This window comes from Anser cygnoides, chromosome 7 (assembly GCF_040182565.1).
Source record: "Anser cygnoides isolate HZ-2024a breed goose chromosome 7, Taihu_goose_T2T_genome, whole genome shotgun sequence".
NCBI classification, from domain to species: Eukaryota; Metazoa; Chordata; class Aves; order Anseriformes; family Anatidae; genus Anser; species Anser cygnoides.
Genome location: NC_089879.1, coordinates 2865691 through 2886867, shown reverse-complemented (window position 1 = coordinate 2886867; position 21177 = coordinate 2865691). Strand labels below are relative to the sequence as shown.

The 21177-nt window shown below is 40.2% G+C and overlaps 1 protein-coding gene across 3 annotated transcripts in view; it reads left to right on the top strand.

Moving 5' to 3' along the window:
• DOCK1 (dedicator of cytokinesis 1) overlaps positions 1 to 21177 on the top strand; it is a 281505-nt gene that overhangs the window by 208059 nt on the left and 52269 nt on the right. For all 3 annotated transcript variants that reach the window (XM_048057478.2, XM_048057474.2, XM_048057471.2), the window contains 6 exons: positions 1801 to 1949; positions 11120 to 11205; positions 11392 to 11548; positions 14854 to 14894; positions 16132 to 16222; positions 19683 to 19802. In XM_048057478.2, coding sequence (XP_047913435.1) covers positions 1801 to 1949; positions 11120 to 11205; positions 11392 to 11548; positions 14854 to 14894; positions 16132 to 16222; positions 19683 to 19802 — 644 coding nt within the window. The remainder of the gene's footprint in view (positions 1 to 1800; positions 1950 to 11119; positions 11206 to 11391; positions 11549 to 14853; positions 14895 to 16131; positions 16223 to 19682; positions 19803 to 21177) is intronic.

The following is a 21177-nucleotide window of genomic DNA, read 5'->3' as shown; positions in this document are numbered from 1 at the left end:
TTTGTGTCTGGCGAATAACTTCTGTCGCTATCATTTGTTTTCTGAAATATCGACTCTGACACTTTTCAGGCGTAATACAAGAAAAGTGTCACCTGAGACGCTGGATGTAATAATGCTTGTAAGGAAGGCAGGGGAAGCTTTACTCCTACTTGACATTCCTCACCAAGAGCCACCATCGCAGCGTCATACGAAGTAGCAATTTTGGTTGTGTATTAATTTGCCCTAATAGGATTGCTAATGCTAATGGGATTCTGAAGTTTGCCAAATCAAGTAACTTAAATTATATCTGTTAAAAAAATAAAAATGTAGCAGCGTGTTTTGTCAGTAAAGGATTTTTGCTTGATTACATTTGTTCAGATTTATGTTAGTTGTGGTCAAAAGTGAAACTGCTAATTAAATACTTTCACAGTTACTGCCATGCCAGTGTAGTGCAGTGGAATATAAATGATTTAAAATGTGTTTCTGTCGTATGCCACTGTAAACTGCAGTGGGAAACAAGAGCCTGAAAGTGGAGGAAGCTGAGGGCTCCTTAAATTAGCCCAGCTGAAAAGAAGCCCAGCCTGAGCTGGCCGTGGCTGCACAAACGTGCTTCTTGGTGCACTTGGTTGTGTACAGCCATCGTAGCGTCGTGTTTGTGAGGAACTTCACTGATTGCACGTGCTGAAGTTCAAATGCACTATAAGGTATACAAATCAGTGTGAATTTTTGTTTTTATGTTTTATTTATTATAAAAATAAATGAGCTCCATAATGTTCCAGACTTAACATGATGCTCTAAAGTGCTGGACTCCTAACATCTTCCATACAGGAATCTTGCCGCACTTCAGAGGTGTTAGAGAGAAGAAATCTGCTCCTGCTCCTGTGATTTAGGTAGTTGTCATCTGGCCCAGCCCATAGGAGGGAACACGCAGGCCCGGAGGGGTTAATTGGTCTTTTTCCAAGTCATGGTGTAATCTCATCCCCTTGCTGCAAGGGGAACGTGTTTGTATTTTGTAAATTTCTGCCATTGGGTCCTCAGCCTGGAGCTCCTCACTGCCCTCCCACAGCTCTGCGCGAGCATCTCTCCCTGGTGGCACTGAGTAGATCGTTTGCAGCATGTGTAATCTGCATCCTCTACACTTTATCCGACAATAAGAACAGTAGCTAGATATTCTTAACTAGTCCAATATTTATTAGGCTTCGTGTTCCTGTTAAGGTTTAATTCCTGTTCCGTGCTCAGAGCTCATGGCAGGGAGTGTTGGGGAGGTGTGGTTTTCTCCTGGGGAGGTAAATGTGAAGTAAAGTTAGCCAGTCAGATCGACTCTGGGAGGAAGACGACATATTGTTGGCTTGGCTAAGATGTAGCTTCATGTCTTGAGACTATGTAAGTATGTACTCGTGGTGACATTTTGATAGAGTGACGTGAAGAACGTTTTGTACGCTGCGGAAGATACAGAAGTCTAAATAAGTTAATGCAAGTGATGTGCCTTTTAGCCTCCTTCTCTGCTACCCATGAGATGTATTTGAAGAAAATCTTGAAATCTAATATGTGTGTGTGAGTACAGGTGGTTTTTGAAAAAAGCAGCAAGTTCCAGCTTGATTACTGGCTGAACAACTCTTCATTAATTCGGGTTTAGACGTATCACATATTTCCCCTCTTGAGAAATAAATTATAACACGTTTCAGTAGGATCAGATCTTGAAAAATACTTGTCTTGCCTTTCAGCTATACGAGGATTTATTGATATGGCTTTTAAAACAATTATCGTCTGCTAAGTCAGCGGCCGTTCATTAGCTCTGAAATGCATTGTTTCTCTTTACAGGTCAGCATAAAATCAAGTTCATCCCGGAAATGGTGGGACCCATCTTAGAAATGACGCTTATCCCTGAAACAGAACTTCGAAAAGCCACAATCCCCATCTTCTTTGATATGATGCAGTGCGAATTCCATTCTACCAGGAGCTTCCAGATGGTAAGCAGTAAGCAACAAATATTTGAAGTTTGTAAGAAAGATTTAACTGTTCTTTGACAGAAACATAAGGATTTTTGTTACTTCCTTTTTTTTTTCAAAAGAATAATATGATTATGGATTGTTTGTTTTCTATAACTCTGAGTGGCTATAGAATTTTCATCTGAAGGTTTTAAATTCTTATTGAAGGAAAAATTTGCATGAAGTAAATGAAACCTTTCTTTATGACACATCAGGAGAGCAAAGACAGATGTCTTAAATTTTCACTGTGACTCAGGAAAGGAGTCTGCTTCTGAGTTGAATTGGGCATAAACGGAACCTGATAATGTGGCAAAAGAAACTATAACCTGTACAAATTTATCATCTGTACTATCTTACAATTTGGATACTCTCTATCATTTTTTGGATTTTTAAGAGGGAAAAAGGCTATCCAATCAGTGGCAGTCTATCTTCATGCTATATCGGCACTGCAAAATCAAAAGTACTATTGGAGCATTTTTATTCTATTTTATTTCAACATGCTGAAGGAAGTCCTTGAATAAGCACACACAATCTTACCCTGATAGCATCCGCTTTTGAGAGACAAGAAGAGTGGAGGAGAGTTTCTTGACATCGTTCATTTTACCTTCTTTCCCTTGAAACTTTACCTTATGGATTGAGTATAAGATTAGCTAGGCCAGGTAGTTTCATAATATAAGCCAGAGTAGCTCCTTTACACAGTGAAATTTCTGTCAGTTCAGGATATGACTTTGTGAAATGTGCAGTAAAGTTTGACATATGTTGTTTATTTTTTTCTTCATGTTTGCCTTTGCTTTCTTGGATGATATATATTTTTAGTGAATTATTATCCGTAACGAACCCTTAATAAATCTGTAGCCAGAATAAAGGAATATCTGCATGGAGAGACTTAAAGATGGGGAAATGACATCAGCTTTATTACTTTGATTTGTTTTTTGCTGGATGCTGTATGGAAAGGTTGTGAACTGTATTTTGGATCCATCCAATTACTGTATAATCATCCTTTCTTATGTTTGACTCTGATGATACTGTAAAGATTGAAATGCTCACTGGGATGCCATTTAAACAGTTTCATGTCAGATGCTCTCTCTGTTACTTGTCATTTTTTATTTGTACAATTATATGGATCGTCAAAAATCCGAGGGTAACTTTATAGCTAAATTTATGGCCCTGTATTTTCTTGACAGAAGAAAACCAGCTTTGTGTGGAATAGTTGGCTGGTTTTAATAAATGAACATCTTAAATATTTCACACAATTCTTTTTGCCTTTTGAGAAGAAAAATGCTTCATGCTAAAGTCAGAGATGTCTTGGTCTGTAGATAGTTGGCATATATTTCTTATGTCAGTATAGCTTCTTTCTTTATGGGCGTAACATTGAGATGACAGGTACAGAGGTAATAGACCTTATTTCAGTGCATTTGGAGTGAACGGTTATGTCTAATGGAATAATCAATCTATCCATTTATAATTTTGCAGATAATGTAGTTGTATGCATGCTGGGGCGCTCAGATTGGTGTTCTGGGAGTGAAGATCACAGCCAATTTCCTTGGCCGTCTTTCAACTCTCACGGCCTTGTATACATCCAGTTTCTGCAGACAGTCAACCCTGGTGTGCTCTCGTTGGTTCCCCACTTGCTTCTTCGCACCAGGATGCGCGGGCTGACCTTATCCGTGAGGCAGAGAAGCGTTTGGCACCTCAGTCTTTTTGGTGCCAGTTGTGACTTGTAAGCCCCATTCAGCAGCAGCCCCGCATCTTCTGATGTGTATGAGACATCTGCATGCCGGCAGCAGAGATGTGTGTGACACCTCGTGTAGACCCCGTATGAGCTGTCCCCCTTCTAAAAGAGTCCCTGTAGCATCCAGTTGGTGATACAGAGCCTGTGAAGGTTTGCAGCCAAGCAGAAGAGCTAAAGGTTTGGTGCCATGAGCATCACAGACTGGTGTAAATCGAAGCTGTCTGGTGCCATATGGAGGCTGAGGTAGAACTGGAACTGGTCCGAAGAACCAAACAAATGCAATTCCCGGGTGCTTCCCAAACTTTGACTGTCATCTGTCTTGCAAACCATAACTTGTTTATTAACTTGCAGTGGTTTATGCCTTCTAAATGATAGAAATAGATATAAAATAGTTTATTTAAATAGTACCGGTACCTAGGCAAGCTTTCGTACTTAATCTGTCAATGTAATGCACCGCATTATGTTGTATGTATGCAACTATGCAACTACTAATTATTATTGTCCAGCCTTGCTTTCAAAGAGAAGTTCAAAACTGAATGCTTGGCTGCTGTTAAACTAATCTGCCAGAAATCCAATTATCTAACCTTATTAGTCACATCAATAAGGGTTTAAATTGGCTCCACTTCTCCAGCAGATGTGCAAACCTCATCATGTGTGGGGGAGGAAATGAAATTTTTTTGCAGAACTTTTATGCTGTGATGCCTTGTGTTATGAACAGACAGCTTTCCCCATGGCTGTGTTTATTTCACTATGAGTTGGTTTGCCTGGTAAAACCAGTAAAGGACAGAATGGGGATTTTGTTCTTCCAGCATATATAGCCCTAGGAAGAAGCAGAAGATGAATTACCCTAAATTAAAGGCCGACTGAATTAAAAGCTGGAGTTGCCCATTTTTGTCCTCTTCCTTTTAACGTGCTTTGAAGCCTTATATGGGCTTCAAAGTAGCCCATACCTCAAAGCAGGAATCTGATACTAAAGTCTGTGTGGGACTGAAGCTTCCCTATAGAAGAAAATGCCTTCTCTGCTCGCTTTTTCCCCTTTGCCTGTTTTACTGGCAAGCCCTCCAGATCAAAGGGAATATGTCAGAGCCACAGAAGCGATGAAAGAGAATTGGTTTGATTGTTCAAGGCCTGGTCAGGTGAGAGTGATGGTCCCATGGTGACAGCAGGAGAGAAAGTTCATCGTGAAACAGTCATTCAGCTGAAATGTGGAATTTGGAGCACTAAAAGCCCCAACCTCCTGCTTTTGTGCCCTGTTCCTTCCATCTCTCACTTCCTCTAGCTCCATTTCATAAGAACGTGCCAGTTTGTTTGCCTACCCAAAACTTTAACTTACCTTTTTCTGGCCCTGTCATTGCTGATTTAATTGTTTTCTGCTTGTTTTGAGATGAACCAGTTCATAGGGAGGTGCGAGTACAGGAACTGGTACCAAATAGGCCATGGAGAACGTGGGAGGAGGCAGAGGGAGACACCTGTCTTTGGCAGTAGGGAGATGTGCAACGGGTTTTCCCCGCCTCGTAGCACTGCATCGTAATGCAATTTCATTTAATTGTTCTGGTACAAATTAATAGTATAAGTAGCTTATTTTAAGAACCAAAAATAACTATTAACGAATAAGGTAAGGGGTTAAGCGAGAAGCATTACCCTACTATTTCTTCCCCAATGTTATGACATCTCATCAAGTGATAAGGAAGCAGCCTTATTACTTCAACAGCCCTTATCCTTCAAAGTAAAATGAGCTGTACCTCCCGCTCCGCAGTAGTGAGCCTGCAGGAATTAGAAGTCCCATATGTCTAGTTTTCAGGCTAAACAGCATTATTAAGGGGGATTGTCAAAGTTGTCTGGTGGTGTTAGCATCAGTGGTAGAAGCATGCAAGCTCCAGCATGTGTTCTTACAATGTAAGAGTAAGGAGCTGTGTAAAAGTCATGGTCTGAGGAAAGAGCCCCAGAACAGCACGTCTGTCCCGTTTTGTACACTTCGGAGCAACGCTTAGCATAATGGAGCTGTAGCCAAAAAGATAGAAAAATGATAGAGAAATGCATAATGAATGAATGCGTAGTGCAACATCATATAGAAATGCATAATCAATGAAAGCATAATGCATATGATTGCTAAAATAAAACTACGGGTGCGGCTAAAGTACCTGTAGCTAATGTGCTGTTGTGAAGAGAATTAAACGAGGAGAGATGGGAAAAAATGGGGGAAACCCTTTTAATTCACTTCCAGCATTTAACAGTAAATCCTAGTATCATTGAGGCAGTCATACCAGCATTTTTATTTGCTCTGTAATTTCTTGTTGTTTATCAATGAATTTCAAATTGGTATAATTCTTCTTAATTACAAGTAGCTAGTTTACCTGGGTATCTATCAACTTTTACAACCTATAATTTCCTGGTAGGTCTTTTCACCAATTCTAAGCCCTGTGTTGGCCTCCCTCTTTCTACACTATGGATTTGAGGACAGAACACAAATTAGTGACTTCTGGTAGGTTCTGTGATGCTGCACGTTGTCCTTTGTAACCCCACTGAACATGTAAATTCAAATAAATCATCACCCCAAAGGATTAATTTCAATGGGCAATATTTTTAGCTATCTGAGGTTAAAATGTGATTTTGTTTTTAATTTCCTTTTTGGTCTTTTAGAGAATACTGGTATTTCTTCCTCACTTAAGAGCAAGGAAAAAAGCTAATGCAGCATGTCCAGAAACATCTGAAATGGCTTAATATTAAAAAGTCCACGGGACCTCACTTGCCAACCAGAGTTCTGTGGAAAAATAGGAGACAGAACAGATTAGACTGTTGGGAATTACCAAAGACTTTTGTAGTGGCCTTTGAATGAAGTTTTACAGTATCTGTGTGCTATTTCTGCTTTAGAGCTAATTTCTAGTGGTGTTTTTCTATCACTTGAATCTTATATGGCAAATTCATTATTATCCTCTAAGGAAACAAATTTATAGCTGCTTGGAGGATTGAAAGTCCTCCTCATCTACAGCTAGATTAAATTGTCACTCAGTGCTACAAATGTAGCCTCACCACGCTTTAGGTAAACCTAAAACCAAAAGTGATTAGTTGAGCTGACACTTGAAGACTCTAGATAGCTTACATTGATTTGTAACCACCGTTTTCTCCAGATGAGAGATTGTAACAGACAAATGAAGCAGTGGATATACTCCATGCTAAAGTTCAAGCACACATCCTAAAGAGAAGCTGAGATCTTGATCAGCTGCAAGCAAAAGTTGATAATAATTTCCTATAATCTTCATAATGTCACCCCTGGAGCTTTTACTGTCAACAGAAAGATATGAACCTAGCTCATAGTTAGTGCCAGATATATCCCCTAAGCCTCCAGAAAGAACCTCAGCAAGTGTAACTGGCTGCAATATGAACATGGAAAATTTGGCGCTTCTTCACTTGAGAGTAAATTCCATTATTATAATTGCAAGCATACTTGGTGTTAATTTATATGTTTAAAAATAGAGAAGGAAAGTTTGAGAATTGTTCCACAGATGCTAGCTGCAGTGTCCCCATTAGCTTGGGCAACCCCACGACCCTTTTCTTTCCCTTCTGGAAGACAAGAGTTGTGTGAACCACATCTTGTGTCAACGAAACATTCTTCAGTAGAGAGAAGAAGGAATTTTAACTGTGTTAAATAATGTTTAGTCATCAGGGTTGTGAGATACCACCTCCGTGATACATATGAAGAATAATCACATAGCAAACAGTCCTTTCCCTTAAAACCCCAGAAATGCCACAGCTCTAGCTCTGTTCAGCCCAAGAGAGCCGTTATGGAAATAGCCCAACAAAGTCTAGATTTACAGAAATTTAACTAAAATTGTTATCGGGAAATACTCATGGTCCTGTATGGCAAATGTAATTGCTCTTCTTCATATGAGTAATTTCTTACTAAAAAATACATCACCTACAGGGTTCTTGCTGGCAGCAAGTGTCATTTTTCACATTGGTATAGAAAGTCAATTTCTTTCTGGTCTCATTAGAGAACATGAATTCGGTGACTCCTCTGTTTCATCGTCATATTGCCTCAGTGTTTTACTTGACACGTCCTTTTACTACGGGAACATGTTTCAGCTTGGGTTTGCCTCTTAGAGGGGGTGGATTGCATTATTCTTCCTTTTCTCATTTTCCTGTCATTTTTTGAATAATGGATTTGTGGTATTAAAAACCTTATTTCACTTCACTTTTCATTCATTTCTTCACAAAGAAATTAGCGCAGCACTGAAAGAAGTTACCCAAAGAGGCTGTGTAGCCATCCATCCGGGGAGATTTTCAGTACTCGGCTAAGAAGGTCACAGTTGGCCTGATCTCGTGTTGGCAATGCTCTTGCATCACCTGGAAGTTTGGACTAAATGACCTTCAAGGTCTCCTTTCAGACAGCATTTCTGTGATTTTTTGGATCATTTGGAGTACAGAAATGCATCTTAGAAATGGTTTAATTTGCTGTTTTGGGTTTTCAGAACAGTCAAACATCATAATGCGAATTGTTTTAAGATAGAATATCTGTCATTTGGGTACTTAGTTGATTTTATCACTATATGCACAACACAGTCTCTAGTTAGGGTTCCCTGATAGCTTGCAGTTGCATCATGCGTGTTGGTAGACCAAATGCTGAACCCTCACAGAGCAGTAGGTGAGCAGGGCTTACTCATCGTGATAGCTCATCGACACTCAACTCGGAACAGAGAGGTTTTTTTCTCTGTTCTTAAGACAGTTTTGGCAGGCTGCCAGATGGTATGTAAAAATAAATTTCCCAACTCAGATGCAGAGGACAAAAAAATCTGGGGTGGCCTGTGAAGGCAGGAGAAGATGTGAACATTACTGCAGCGAATGCTGAGAGGATTGTGGAGTCTTGGAATGGGGGATAAAAAGTGTCCTGGAGCTGATTGTGGGTTTTTACGTTATAGTAACAGCAGCTGAACTACTGCAGAGCCTCTTAAGGTACTCAGAGCTTGAGTTGTCCTCATAAAGAGTCATGTTTTGGAGTTCTTTGCCACAATTTAAACAAACAAATCCTTTATACCAGTGTATGTAGTTCTGCCTAAAAATGATTTCTCTTAGCAAAGCAGGAACATCTCCACAGCTCGTGGCCGCGTTTCGTAGGCGGGTTGACCTTGGCCGGAGTGTGTACATCCCCAGCTTCAGCAGGACCAGCCAGGAAAGCAGGCAGAAACGTCCGGCTGTGGGGGTGGCTGCGATGCTCCTCATCGCACCTATTGCCGGAGGCTTTTTCTTGTTCTACTCACGTTTACCTTGCCACATGCATGAAGCAGTGGCTTCGGACAAAGAGACTGTGGCAGAACTAAGGGCAAATGTCTGTTTGATATTTGATAGAGACATTGTGATAACCTCTGCTGGCAGAAGGAGGACTGCGTGGGCAGAGCTCAAAATGCAGCACATCTTGGCAGAAAGACCAGTGGTGGACGTAGCTACGCCTCCTCAAAGTGATATAAATTAAGGTGGTAAAAAATACTCCCTTATCGTCAGAGTTTCATCATGACACAAGTCTGTTGGCAGGGGATATGTGATCTCACACTCCTTGCTGAAATAAATATGCCAGCAGAACTTTACAGCATGGACTAAAAAAAAAAAAAAAATGCAGCTTCTCTTTATAGCTAAACCAGTCTGAGCCGTGTTGCTGGACGGAGATAACAGCTTGTCCTCCCCAGCTCCCCTGTGGGGCTGACCCCGTGGAAAAATCCCTGTCCCCTGCTGTCCCCGCCTGCCCCTGGGGTGGTGCTGTGGCCCTGGCACTTGGCACCCTGCCTGGCATGTCGTGGGTGAGGCCGGGGCTCCCTCTGCACTGGCATCTGGGATGGCTCAGGGTGCTGCTCCCTTTGCCCAGGTGCCTGGTGCGAGGCCTTTGCAGAGGCTGCTGGGCTGGCAGGGTCTTCTTGATTTTATCTTTCAGCACAGATTTGAGCTAAATCCCTGGCATGTGGCCTCTGTTGTACAAGTCCTTGAAGCTGTGCTTCTTGCCTCCTTGCTGTGTCCCTGGTAAAAGGAAAGTCCAAGTTTGCCTACAGACTTCAGCAAAAAAAACGCATCCTCCAGTCAGAGAGCCCCGGTCTGCTCAGGCAGCGTGAGGTGGCTCTAACAGAGGAGCTGTTGTCACTGTAAAGTAAATACTCTAGGCTGTGGAAATAGTTTATAAAGAATAAGAAATGCCGTTGTGTTACGGGAACAACTTAGAGCTACGACACGGGGAAGGAAAGCTCATGGCTTGGGCGGAGGTGCAGGAGCAGGCCCTGGGCTTTGCTGCCGGGGCCAGAGTGGTGGAAGCGCATCCTCGGGCTGAAGGCATGTCGTGCTGACAGGCCGTTTTTTCATTTGTACGTTATATACTGTTAATATTAACTGCAGATGCAGAGAACATCTCTTGACATTTACAAAATGTTAGCACGCTTTGTTCTTGTGCGGGTGGCCCTTTGCCTCTCCTCCGAGTTGTTAGGTGCTGTTGTGACAGGGACAGGGAGAAAACTCAGAGCCAACGGTTCTCTCAGTAGTGGGATCCCGTTCCCTTGCAGCAGGATCTCCCTTCTCACCCTGGTTCTTATGCTGGGGTCTCTTGACAATAGTGGATCCCTGATGGTGCGGATGTCTGTGCTTATTTAATGCGGACTTAGGAGTTAGATGGCTAGATCAACTCCTTATCTAGCAGTGGACGCAGAACGGTTCTTCCTCTGCTAATGGAGTTCATTCCTAACCTGGGCCTTAGTCAACGCAGCAGCAGTAAAAGCCTCTGTAGTCATTAAAAGTACAATGAGTTACCCAGTTTGCATTTAAAATGTGTTCTAATGCCCACTTAAGTTTGCATTACTTCCCAAATAAAAATATTTACTCTTAAGCTGCTTGAAACAACTCCCTCCTGTTCTGCCCTATTAACAGGCTGACTGCTTTGTGCCACAACCCGATACCTGAGTCAATACCTGTACTAAGCAGGGATGGTAGCGATGCTAGGGAGTTCGTCTGGCTGAGCGATCCAGCTGGCTGAGCAGCCGTAGGTGTTACCTCGCGTCTCCAACGGAGCATTCAACGTGTTTGCATTTTGCTTCTGTCGCTGTTGTCACTATTGCCATTATTGCAGGGGACATTCTGTGTCTGTCTTTTTATTTCCCTTGCCCTAATTCTCGTCATTAATCTCCTTATTTAGTCTTGCCTAATGCAAATATTTAAGCTTCATTTAACAACATGACCAATGATTTCTTCAACAAAAAACCCTTGTAGGGCAGCAGATCAGAGTGGATAGTCTAATACCAGAGATTGCAAACTCTTAAAAGTAAATCAAGCTTTAAAATAGTAGCTAAACATCTCACCAAGATACCCAACCAATCTGTGAACCATTGAGACTACAGTAATAAAGTGAAATATTTGCCGTCTGATTATTTACGCTTGCTTTGTTTAATTGTAGTTTGAAAATGAGATCATCACCAAACTGGATCATGAAGTGGAAGGAGGCAGAGGAGACGAACAGTACAAAGTGTTATTTGACAAAATGTAAGTGTTGATCAGTGGTGAGATTTATATCACGGGGAAGTCAGGAGAGAGAGCAATTAGACTACAATGAACTTTGTAGCCCAGAAATAATTAAAATCTGTTAATGATGCACAATATTTAAAATTGCACCTGAGTCAAGGTTTTTTGTGTGTGTGATTAACAAAGCATATGTAATTGGCTTTTCAGTCTCTTAGAGCACTGCAGAAAACACAAATACCTTGCTAAAAGTGGAGAAACTTTTGTGAAACTTGTTGTCCGCTTAATGGAGAGGTTGTTGGACTACAGGACCATAATGCACGACGAGAACAAAGAGAACCGCATGAGCTGTACTGTCAATGTGCTGGTAAGCAAGGAGTCACCTGCCTGAACTGATCACTGCATTTTTAATTTTACACCTTTAACAAAATATTTCATTTAAGTCAGAATACGTGTTAAGATTTTCATTCCATCTTAAAATATTTTTTTTCTCTTAATGAAAGTGAATTTATGGAAACATGGGTTATTATTTCCTTAATTGATTTTAAGAAAGAATTTAAGAAGGAATGTTTCAGGACCTGATCTGTGAGGGCTATTGGTTGACATTTACAATTTACATATGAACAACTTTATACAGAAAAACACTATACACACAGAATATTGGAGTAATATGCAATTTTCTACTGAATTTGCAAACCCCTTTGTATTCTACTTCTGTATTCAGAATTTTTCAACAAAGTTGTGAGTTATTGTTTCATTGAAAGCAGAAGAAACTTTTTTTTTTTTCCCCTCACTGATATGAAATTTTCATTCTCTTTGTTCCAGAAATTCTAGAATATCTGCTCTGTACTACAAACCTTTGTCCATTTAGGCTAGAGCTGGAAGCAGCAGACGCATCATGCTTTTTGCTGGAAGCATTAGAGTATGAGATTTTATTAGCACAAAATCAGTGCATATGGAAAAATGGTCTTAAAATAAAGTTTAGAGACCTCTGACAGTGCTAGTTAGATTTGTTGCTTTTTTTTTTTTTTGTTAGGACTCAGTATTAAACTGTTAGCAGTTAAGCATTCATAGCTTTCATCCCCATAACATTATCAAAAATTACTTCATTTCAGAGTGTGGGGTACAGACTGTGCTTATCGCCTGACGTGATATGGCTGATAGGTTTCATTCAGGCTGGTTTGGAAAGATCTGAGTAAATAGTTTGTAGCTTTAACACTTGCGAGAACTGCAAATGTCCTCAGCTTGCTCACTGCAGCCTTTATGCCTCGCTATCATGTAAGCTATAAATGAAATGATGCCCGTCAAAATGGGAGAGAATATAGAGACATCAAATCAGAAATTGGGTTTTTATTTTTAGTTTGTTTTTCCTCTCTGTGCACATCAAAAAGCATCAGAATGTTTAGCAAATGGGAGAAGAGGAGGAACGCAGAGAGTTGTCACCGGCTGTTGATCTAGCAGGTGCCCTTGGTTGCCTGCAGAAAAGTCACGGTGTCCTCCTGAGCAGAGCGGGAGTTAGAAAAACCTGCCAGTTCGCACCAGGCAAGATAGGAAATAAAAAAATCACATGCACCACACGCTCCAATACATGACAACAATGTATATGAACCCAGCCAAATTTTCTAAGGAAGGTGAATTTATTTCTCTTTCCATTCATTATAAAACTCTTGAGACCCTTCCCGGTAATTTTTGCCATGCCAGCCCCAGGGGAACAGGTAGCCCCTTTGGGGGGTTGTTTTCCCTGAGTGTCTCTAACAGCGTCTCCTGATGGTGATTTTGTCATCCGAATTTTTCAGGTATTTGTAGGTGATAAATTTTGCGGGTGATGTACTGTCGTCAAGTTAAATCACTGTGAGTTATCCACGCACCACCCTGCCACTGGAGTCTGTGGGAAATGTATGAAAGCATCAAAGGGCAGAACTTTGCTTCGCTTTCAGTAGCCGTGATTTAAAATCTCAGGTTGATTTTAAAGTCCCATTTGCCCTCCAGGGCCAATACAGTCTTTTCATCATTCTCCATGCACCTGAAGTGAAATTTATGCCTTCACAGAAGTCTGACCCAGAGCCAATACTCAGCATAATTCCCACTTGAGGGCTCAAAGAGTTCTTAATTGGGGCTTTAACAATGTACAGGCTTTCACAGGATTAAGTTTGCCTGTGTTGAATATAGTTTAAGTCAGAGGTTTTGATATACATTTAAGCCAGTGCTGATGATTAAAAAAATATTTAAAAAAAAAAAAAGCCCTACCTACTCCCTCAGCTGCTTGTTCCTACCTCTGACAATCCTGGCAAAACACGAGTGCAGCCAAGGTAGCAGAGGAGATCAGAGGAGGGATCCTGCCTAAAGCCCCCACCTTTCCCCTCTGGTTATTTTACCCCCCATCAGTTCCCCGCCTGCTCACCGCCTAGCCGCACGTGGGTGGGCCAGTGTGGGGCAAGAGGAGTGCACCCGAAGGTGGGGCCGGAGCAGGGACTGCTCTCCGGGGAGAGGGAGCCTTGGGAAACGTAGGGGGGTCAACGCCAGCCTCCTGGCGAGCCCCCTCCGCATTCTGTGGGCTTCGTGCCCCTTCTCAAGCTGCGCTGGAAGGGCAGAGCAGCCGGCAGCGGTGTCAGGATAACGGGACAAAATGGCTTTCCGTTACTGATCGCCCAAATCAGAAGTCTATTCTACGTAAAAACAAATAAGCAAACAAAGGAGAAATAAGCACAAATAATAAAAACAGACTAGAATTTTCTGGGGAGCATAGTTTCACTTGGTTCAGTTTGTCTTGTGGGTTAAACTCAGAACTAGTGAGCAGTTATGTCAGCTGAAAGGATATGTCCCCTAAATAACTAGTCGTTTGCAGCTCAGTGATGTATATTCTATCACGGATGTATATTTTATCACGTATTTTAGGTTCTCTTTGAAGGGGAAGGTTTGGTATTGGCCTTATGCATCTATTGGTATTGGGCTTATGCATCTTTTCCTGGCTACTCAGGTTTAATTCAGCACTGAAATACGTTGGAGTTCAATGAAGGATAAATTTCCTTGTATTTTGTTTCCTTATTTTTTTTTAACTTTTGAAGGCAAACTTTAAATAAGATTCAGAAAAGCCTTTAATATCTTGCCCAATTTATCACAACCTGTATTTACAATATTTGCAGTGTTAACTAGTTTATCTCAAGACCGGGGGCATTCAGACATTTCTGAAGGGAGCAATGAGAATGCGTGGCATATGAAACCAGATAAATAACACTAATCTGCCTTTTTATTTCCAAGGAAACTATTAGAATTCAAGGGCAGGTGATGTATTGCTCAGCTAAGGTTTGGAATTTTAAATCCGTAGAACAACTGTTTCTTAAAAATTAGGTTTTTGTATATTACGAAATTTCAACTGAAAATGGTTAATGATGTGTGACGTGCAAATGCCAGAAGCCAGTTTCTACCGGTACTACTCTTGCAAATTCTTAACCTTTCCAATAAGACATAAGTCCTAACGTGCTACATCATGAAACATCGCAGCATTAGATTTCGTAAGTTAAATAACTTGTGTGCTATCACTAGAGGCAAATTTCATTTTGCGGTTTTGAGGTTGATGCTATCCGATTATGAATTTTTAATTCCTAACATGGTCTGTATGTGGTTCTGATTGTGAAATCAAAGACTTTGTAAGGACATTATTTTGTTTTTCAGAATTTCTACAAGGAGATTGAGAGAGAAGAAATGTACATAAGGTTTGTAAACATGACCACTGATAAATTCTGCTTGATTGACTGTAGCATAATTGGAGAAAATTATTTAGCAGTCAGTTAGGGGCTGAAAGGGAAGAAGTAATGAAAAAGCACAGCTTTACTGAACTTTAAGCTCAAAAGCTCATCTTCACTGAGAACAGTGAGTATTAGAAATCGGCCTCCTGAGAATTTTTTGTATCCCTCCTCCAACCCCTTCAGTTTTATTACAGTGAACAGGGAAATACAAATGCATGTTGTCACACGAGGAAAATAAGTAAGTCAAAAGAAAACTGACCAAAGAAATAATTTTACTTCCTGGTGAGGTAGAAAATATGTGACTTGGGGTAAAATGGGCTATTAAATAATACGATGACTAGTACTTATTTTAAATTTGAAGCTTTTGGGAACCCTTCAAAATCTATTTTCACACAAAGTGAAAATGGTAATATGTTGTTTTGCTTTTTGTAAACCTCAGGGTTCCTAGACCTCTATTTCTGCTTTCGCTTAAAATTGGCTAGACCGTTGGGCTAAAATGATGAAGTTTCTCTTTCACTGCGATTTGAGCTATCTAAATGTTATTCGTGAATTTGTTCTCAGGAGTTTGTTATCTTTTTGGAACAATTTTCTCTAGTAAACTCACTTCCTGTTGTTTAAATGGTTTTAATTATCGCTTTAATGATTTGAAAAATAAATAAAATCTAGCAAAAAGGCAGGGTTAGTAACTGTGGACATGCACATAAAGTTGTGAGTCGTGGGTCTGCCCTGTTCAGTGTCTGTACAAAGACAAGCTGTCTCTCACTGGCTATCTCCCTCCCAAGTTCTCTCCTATTTCTGTTAATAAACTCTTGTAAGAGATTTATTTAATTATTTTTAAATTGCCATGAAAAGCAAGCCAGCAAACAGATGAAGATAATCCCCTTTCAGGGGTGTGCTGATATTTAAGGCAAGGAAGAAGACCCGTCTCTGTAGCTGAACACTTAGAGCAAGACCTCATGCACAGAATCTGTATTGGATTCATTGCTCTTCTCAGGCCATTGGGAGAAAAACACAGTGGAAATGCAAGTGATCATGAACGTTTCCTGACCACAGACATACGAACTGTAAGAAGTAACCCCAGAGATATTTAGCTGTTTGAAGATAGAGTTGAACTGTTGTAGTCTCCAAAGCCAATTATTTTACGTTAGTTTGTAACATTTAATAACAACCCTGTTTTAAGAACCAATGCTTTTCTTACTTGCAGGTATCTGTACAAGCTGTGTGACCTGCACAAAGAATGTGATAACTATACAGAAGCTGCCTACACATTGCTTCTTCATGCAAAGCTTCTTAAGGTAAACACCAAAATACATTGCAAGTTGTGAAGATGACGTTAGCAGTACCAGTAGTAGTCTTGTTTTTGCCAGTCTTGGAACCCGTACTTAAAACTGGTGAATGTCTGTGCACTGCTTCTTATTTCAGTTTCATCTTTTGCGCGTGTAATTAATGCATTACCATGCAGGAAACCAACCTGCTTCCATTGGTGCATGTCAGAGCATGGTTTACTGACCTTGATCTGAAATGCGTGGAAGTACAATCAAGTAAAGACCCCAAGTCATAAACTGCAAAGCTGAAATATAAATTTATTTTAAATATCCAAATTATGTAGCGTGTGGAGACATCTATTTCATGTGCCAGTGGTGAGTGTTTCGTAAGCCTTAGGTATTATTACTGAAGCCATGCTAGTGGGAACCCTTTTGTAAAGGAAATGTATCTCATTTTATGCAGTGAGTTGCTCTTAGCAATCTTTGGTTTAATCTGAGCGATCCCAAGAGAATCTGTAGTGTAAAATGTATATTTTGAAAAGTTGAGAAGTGGAGGGTGCTAAGTGAACTACTTCTAAATGATGTGCAGACAATTATTTCTACATCAAAACTAAGAAAACTGCATCCAAACTGTATTAAGACTAAGTATGGTGCAGAGCATACTTTTACAAGTTAAATGAAGACACTGAAATATGTTTACTGCATTTTAAAACAAATATAGGGTTATTACTCAAAGAAAACAACGGTAAAATTCATCTGGAGTGTAAAACCACTGTAGCAATAGCTTTATGCATTATTCAAAGCGAGGGCAATTGTTGGACACGGCCTGCTGGATGCAGTTACTTCTCTGGTAATGAAATTTTCTGTGCTGAGACACGTCTCAGAGAGCTAAAGATCTGAGGAGAAGGCTTTGACACCTTCAGTCACGCAGACTGGTGCAGTCGCTTGCCTGTGGGTAGAAGCTGGAGCGAGTAACTGGCTGAGTCTGTGGCTATAAAGATCTCTCTTGTTCCTGCTAGGGACATAAAACATGACTGCCAAATTGTGTAATACTTGCTTATCAGGCATTACATGAATGAGCCTTTTAGACAAGATAAAGCATTGCCTTCCCCAGGTGCTGCACTTTCCAGAAAAATGATGGAATGAACTTTATGTCTTGAAATCGTTAGTCAATATGCTTCGTATGACCTTAAGTTAGAGATTAGCCAATTTCATTTTTTTCTTACAGAGGGTCTTCAGAGACCGGATGAGTATCTTAATATACTCCTTTAATTTACTGGAAATAAATATCCAGTTTTCTTTTATTATACTACAAATCAATAGAAGATGGCGAATGTAAGGGTAATATTTATTGTAGGTTTTTATCACTAAGCAGATGTTTGTTTATAAATAGACTTACATTATGGTTTGGAAATTCTTTATTGTAGAAGTGTATTGATATATCTAATGTAATATCCTGTTCCTTCCAGGAGTTAGCAGTGGATGGAGGAGTTCAGTGTTGCTTAAAAAGCAGCAGTATTGCGGTGTGTGTGATTTTAAGCAATTGAGGTTTTATTTCAAGCCTTGAGGACAGGATTTTCAATGACACTCACCATTGGCAAACGTTGCATCACACTGATTTTAATGGGATCACATTTAGGTCAAGACTGAGAGCTTTCTAGAACTTCACCTTTAAATTTGCAAGAACGCTGTCTCTGGAGAGAGAGCCACCATAATTTTCTCCAGATTACTGCAAGCTGGTGAAAGAAACTTTGGAAAAAAGAGGTTTTATGAAATAAAATAAAATAGTTTTATTTTTTAATCAAAATTAAGATATTCAAAGCTAACAGAAGAATACTGACAAAAATGCCATTGCATTGGAGACTCCATGAAATTTGTCTCCTTCATTGACATGGCTTTGCAGTACAAAGCTGTACTGTCAATGCAGTGAAGAGTTGCGTGGTTTTAGGAAGGATTAAAAAAAAGGAAAGGCTTTAAGAGAGCCGTAATAAGAGAAATGCAGAAAGGTTCTGTCAATGAGAAATGTGAAGTGCTCTCTGGCTGGCCTGTCAAAAAGAGCTCAGCTTGATTTGCATCAAATGACTGTCTTAAGGGGAAGAAAATGATATTAAAGAGCCTCCTGTGGCCGTTTAAGGAAAAGATTATGGGAACTAAGAGTTCGAAGCTGCAGTCAGACGTATCTACATCAGGTAGTCTGTACCCACTGAAACACATTACCAGGGATTGGGGTGTAATCCTCAGTTCCTGTCATCTCCAGACAATGACATAATGTGTTTTTGTAAGATATCCTGTAAAAAAACATGAACTGTGCTTAAGTTAAACATTTTGGCCAAATCTGAAGTAATTAGATTAAATTTAATAAAATATAGGAGGTAAAACTAGATGATGTAACAGCAATTCTATGAATAAACCTAAGAGTTGATGATCTTTGTACAGATCTCTTCTTTTCTGAAAGTTATACCATTTTATTTTTGTAGGCAGTCCTCTTACTGTAGTAACTTTGATTTTCAGAGATGAAAGCGAACAGTTCTGTATTTATTTTAAACTTGGTTTCTTAAGGCAAAAGCTATATTGAAGCACCTGTCCCTGTCTCTTTTTCAATCTATGAGACATTTTATTTGATTTAATGGAGGTTTTTGATTTGGTTTGATAGAGTTTTGCGAGTCTCTAAGGCATTAATTTCCTGCTAGCCTCATGAAAATAGATAGCTGTGGAAAGGTAGGATATAGTATTAGTTTCCTGTCGAGGGAAAAGGCTCCAGTATTGTCTCATCCACAGATAGGTCCTAGGGAATATTAGTGGGAGGAGGGAAGGGAGAGGAAGAAGATCTGATGTGAATAGTGGAGTCCAGAGGTTTCAGTTGCATCTGTCCCTTACTGGGCACCAGAATATGCAGGTGTAAGAGAGAGAAAGCTGTCGGGAATCATGTGGTCCTCTCAGGTCTAGGGAGAAATCTGTGTGATGTCTTTGCCTTGCTCCTCGTCTGTTGGGCGTTTGCTGGAAGTGCAGGAGCAACTGTTTGCAAACAGGCTGTATAAAGTTAGTTGTGCTTCTGCATGCCTCTAAACATTTTCAGTGAATTTTAGTTCATTAATATCTGTCTGTGCCTCTAGTCCCTTCCATTTGAGCTGATGTATCTTGGCTTCAGGGCTTCTCTCAACATAAACCTGCCAGTGTTCATCATGCATCCAGCAGGTTGTACCCGTCAGCAGGCCAAAGTCAGCCTCATCAAACTCACTGAGGAGAGGAAGCCACCTCAAGAAGCTTCCTTCTATCTGATATCTGTAATTAGCTTCCCGTTATAGCATTCTAATAAATGGTCCGTATGCCAGAGGAATCGTTACACAGCTGCAGTGAAATCTTTGTTAGTGCCTTAGCTGTGAACCATTTCTTTAAATCAAAAGTTTCTATCTTATACAGCCTAATTTTACTGACACTTTTCATAACTTTTGACTTGTTTTCACTTGTTCCATCTTTCTCTATGATGTAGTGGTCAGAAGAAGCATGTGCAGCACATCTTACCCAGCGGGATGGATACCAGGCTGCTACTCAAGGACAGCTGAAAGATCAGCTCTATCAAGAAATTATCCATTACTTTGACAAGGGCAAGGTAAATAGGGAAGAAAAAAGTCCTCCAAAGATGTTTCATTGCTTTCCTGTCTAATTTATAAGTTGACTAATAAACATTGTTTGCATCAAGTGACCTTCAGGGAGCTTTAAACTTGTTGTAAGTTTTATTATTTGGAGTGTTGTATGTAAACACGCTGCCAGTATTTGAAGATAATAATACTAAAAAAAAATGTAGTAAAAAAAAAAAAAAATCAATGGTACATTTATAACTGCTGTGTTAAGGGTAAACGTATGTGCATATGGTGCCACAGAGAAGATAAAAAAGAAGTGATGCATGTAATTTGCAGGACTTACATTTTCTGGCAATTGCAGTAGCTAATGCAGTCCTTCAGCTCCCCTTGGTTTTTCTTGTGTACACAAAAAAAAATCTGTCAGAGGATGGATGTCTGTGTGGTTCGTGCCATAGGAGGGTGGTGGAGAGAATGAGAATACTTCCCTGTCATTGCTCCTGGTTTTCTGAGATGGATTTGCATCTGACATTGCGTGGTGGGTGCAGGTATTACCTGTATAGAGCTGATGATTTTCAGCTCAATAGACAGATATAGGGACATATCAGAGGAGGGAAAGTGCATGCCTAAAATGTGTAAATACAGAGGTGAAAATCTCTTCATTGGGATATTTGGGATACATAATCTTGTTTGTTTTTTTTGTTTGTTTTGTTTTGTTTTTGTTTTTTGTGGTTTTTTTTGGAGTAGTTTGACACCAGTAGGGGTTTACTTATTTAAAAGCAATTTTTGTTGCATAAATGTAGTGCAGACGGGAATGTTATTTTCGGGGAAAGTTAGAGAATTATCCAACATGTTATGCAAGTAGGCTTTTAGCAGTCAGATCAGTGTTTCGATGGAAACTGCTTAAAAGGTCAAATTTTCCACCTTATCTTAATGCGATATTTAGAAGTTGTTAATAAGTGATGCTAAAAAATTGTAATTCTAGATTGTGATAGAGGCAGGCTCCGCGTGCGGCTGGGCCTTGTGAGTGGCTGGGCCTTTGTGCTTATGCAGTGAGTAGCATCCATTCCCACAGCGTGCTCCTGCTTCCCAGGAATTTCTACCAACCCTTTAGCAGCTGCTAAGGAGAACCTAGTTAGAATTAGGGTTGGATTTGATTTAAAACTCTATTTTAATATTACATTCCCCTCTGGAAAGGAAAAGGCAGAAGTCGCCTGTTTTTATTTTGTTATTTTACGTGTTTATGGGCTCGCAGTTTCTTTTTTATGGTGCTAGTATACAGTCCGTGGGAATTGTTCTTCCCAACACCAGGCCAATGCATTTCAGCTGCAAATTAAAAGCTGCAGCATCCTTTACATCTACGTTGAAAACAGCCTGCCTTAAAGTTGTAGCCACCCAGTTCTGCCG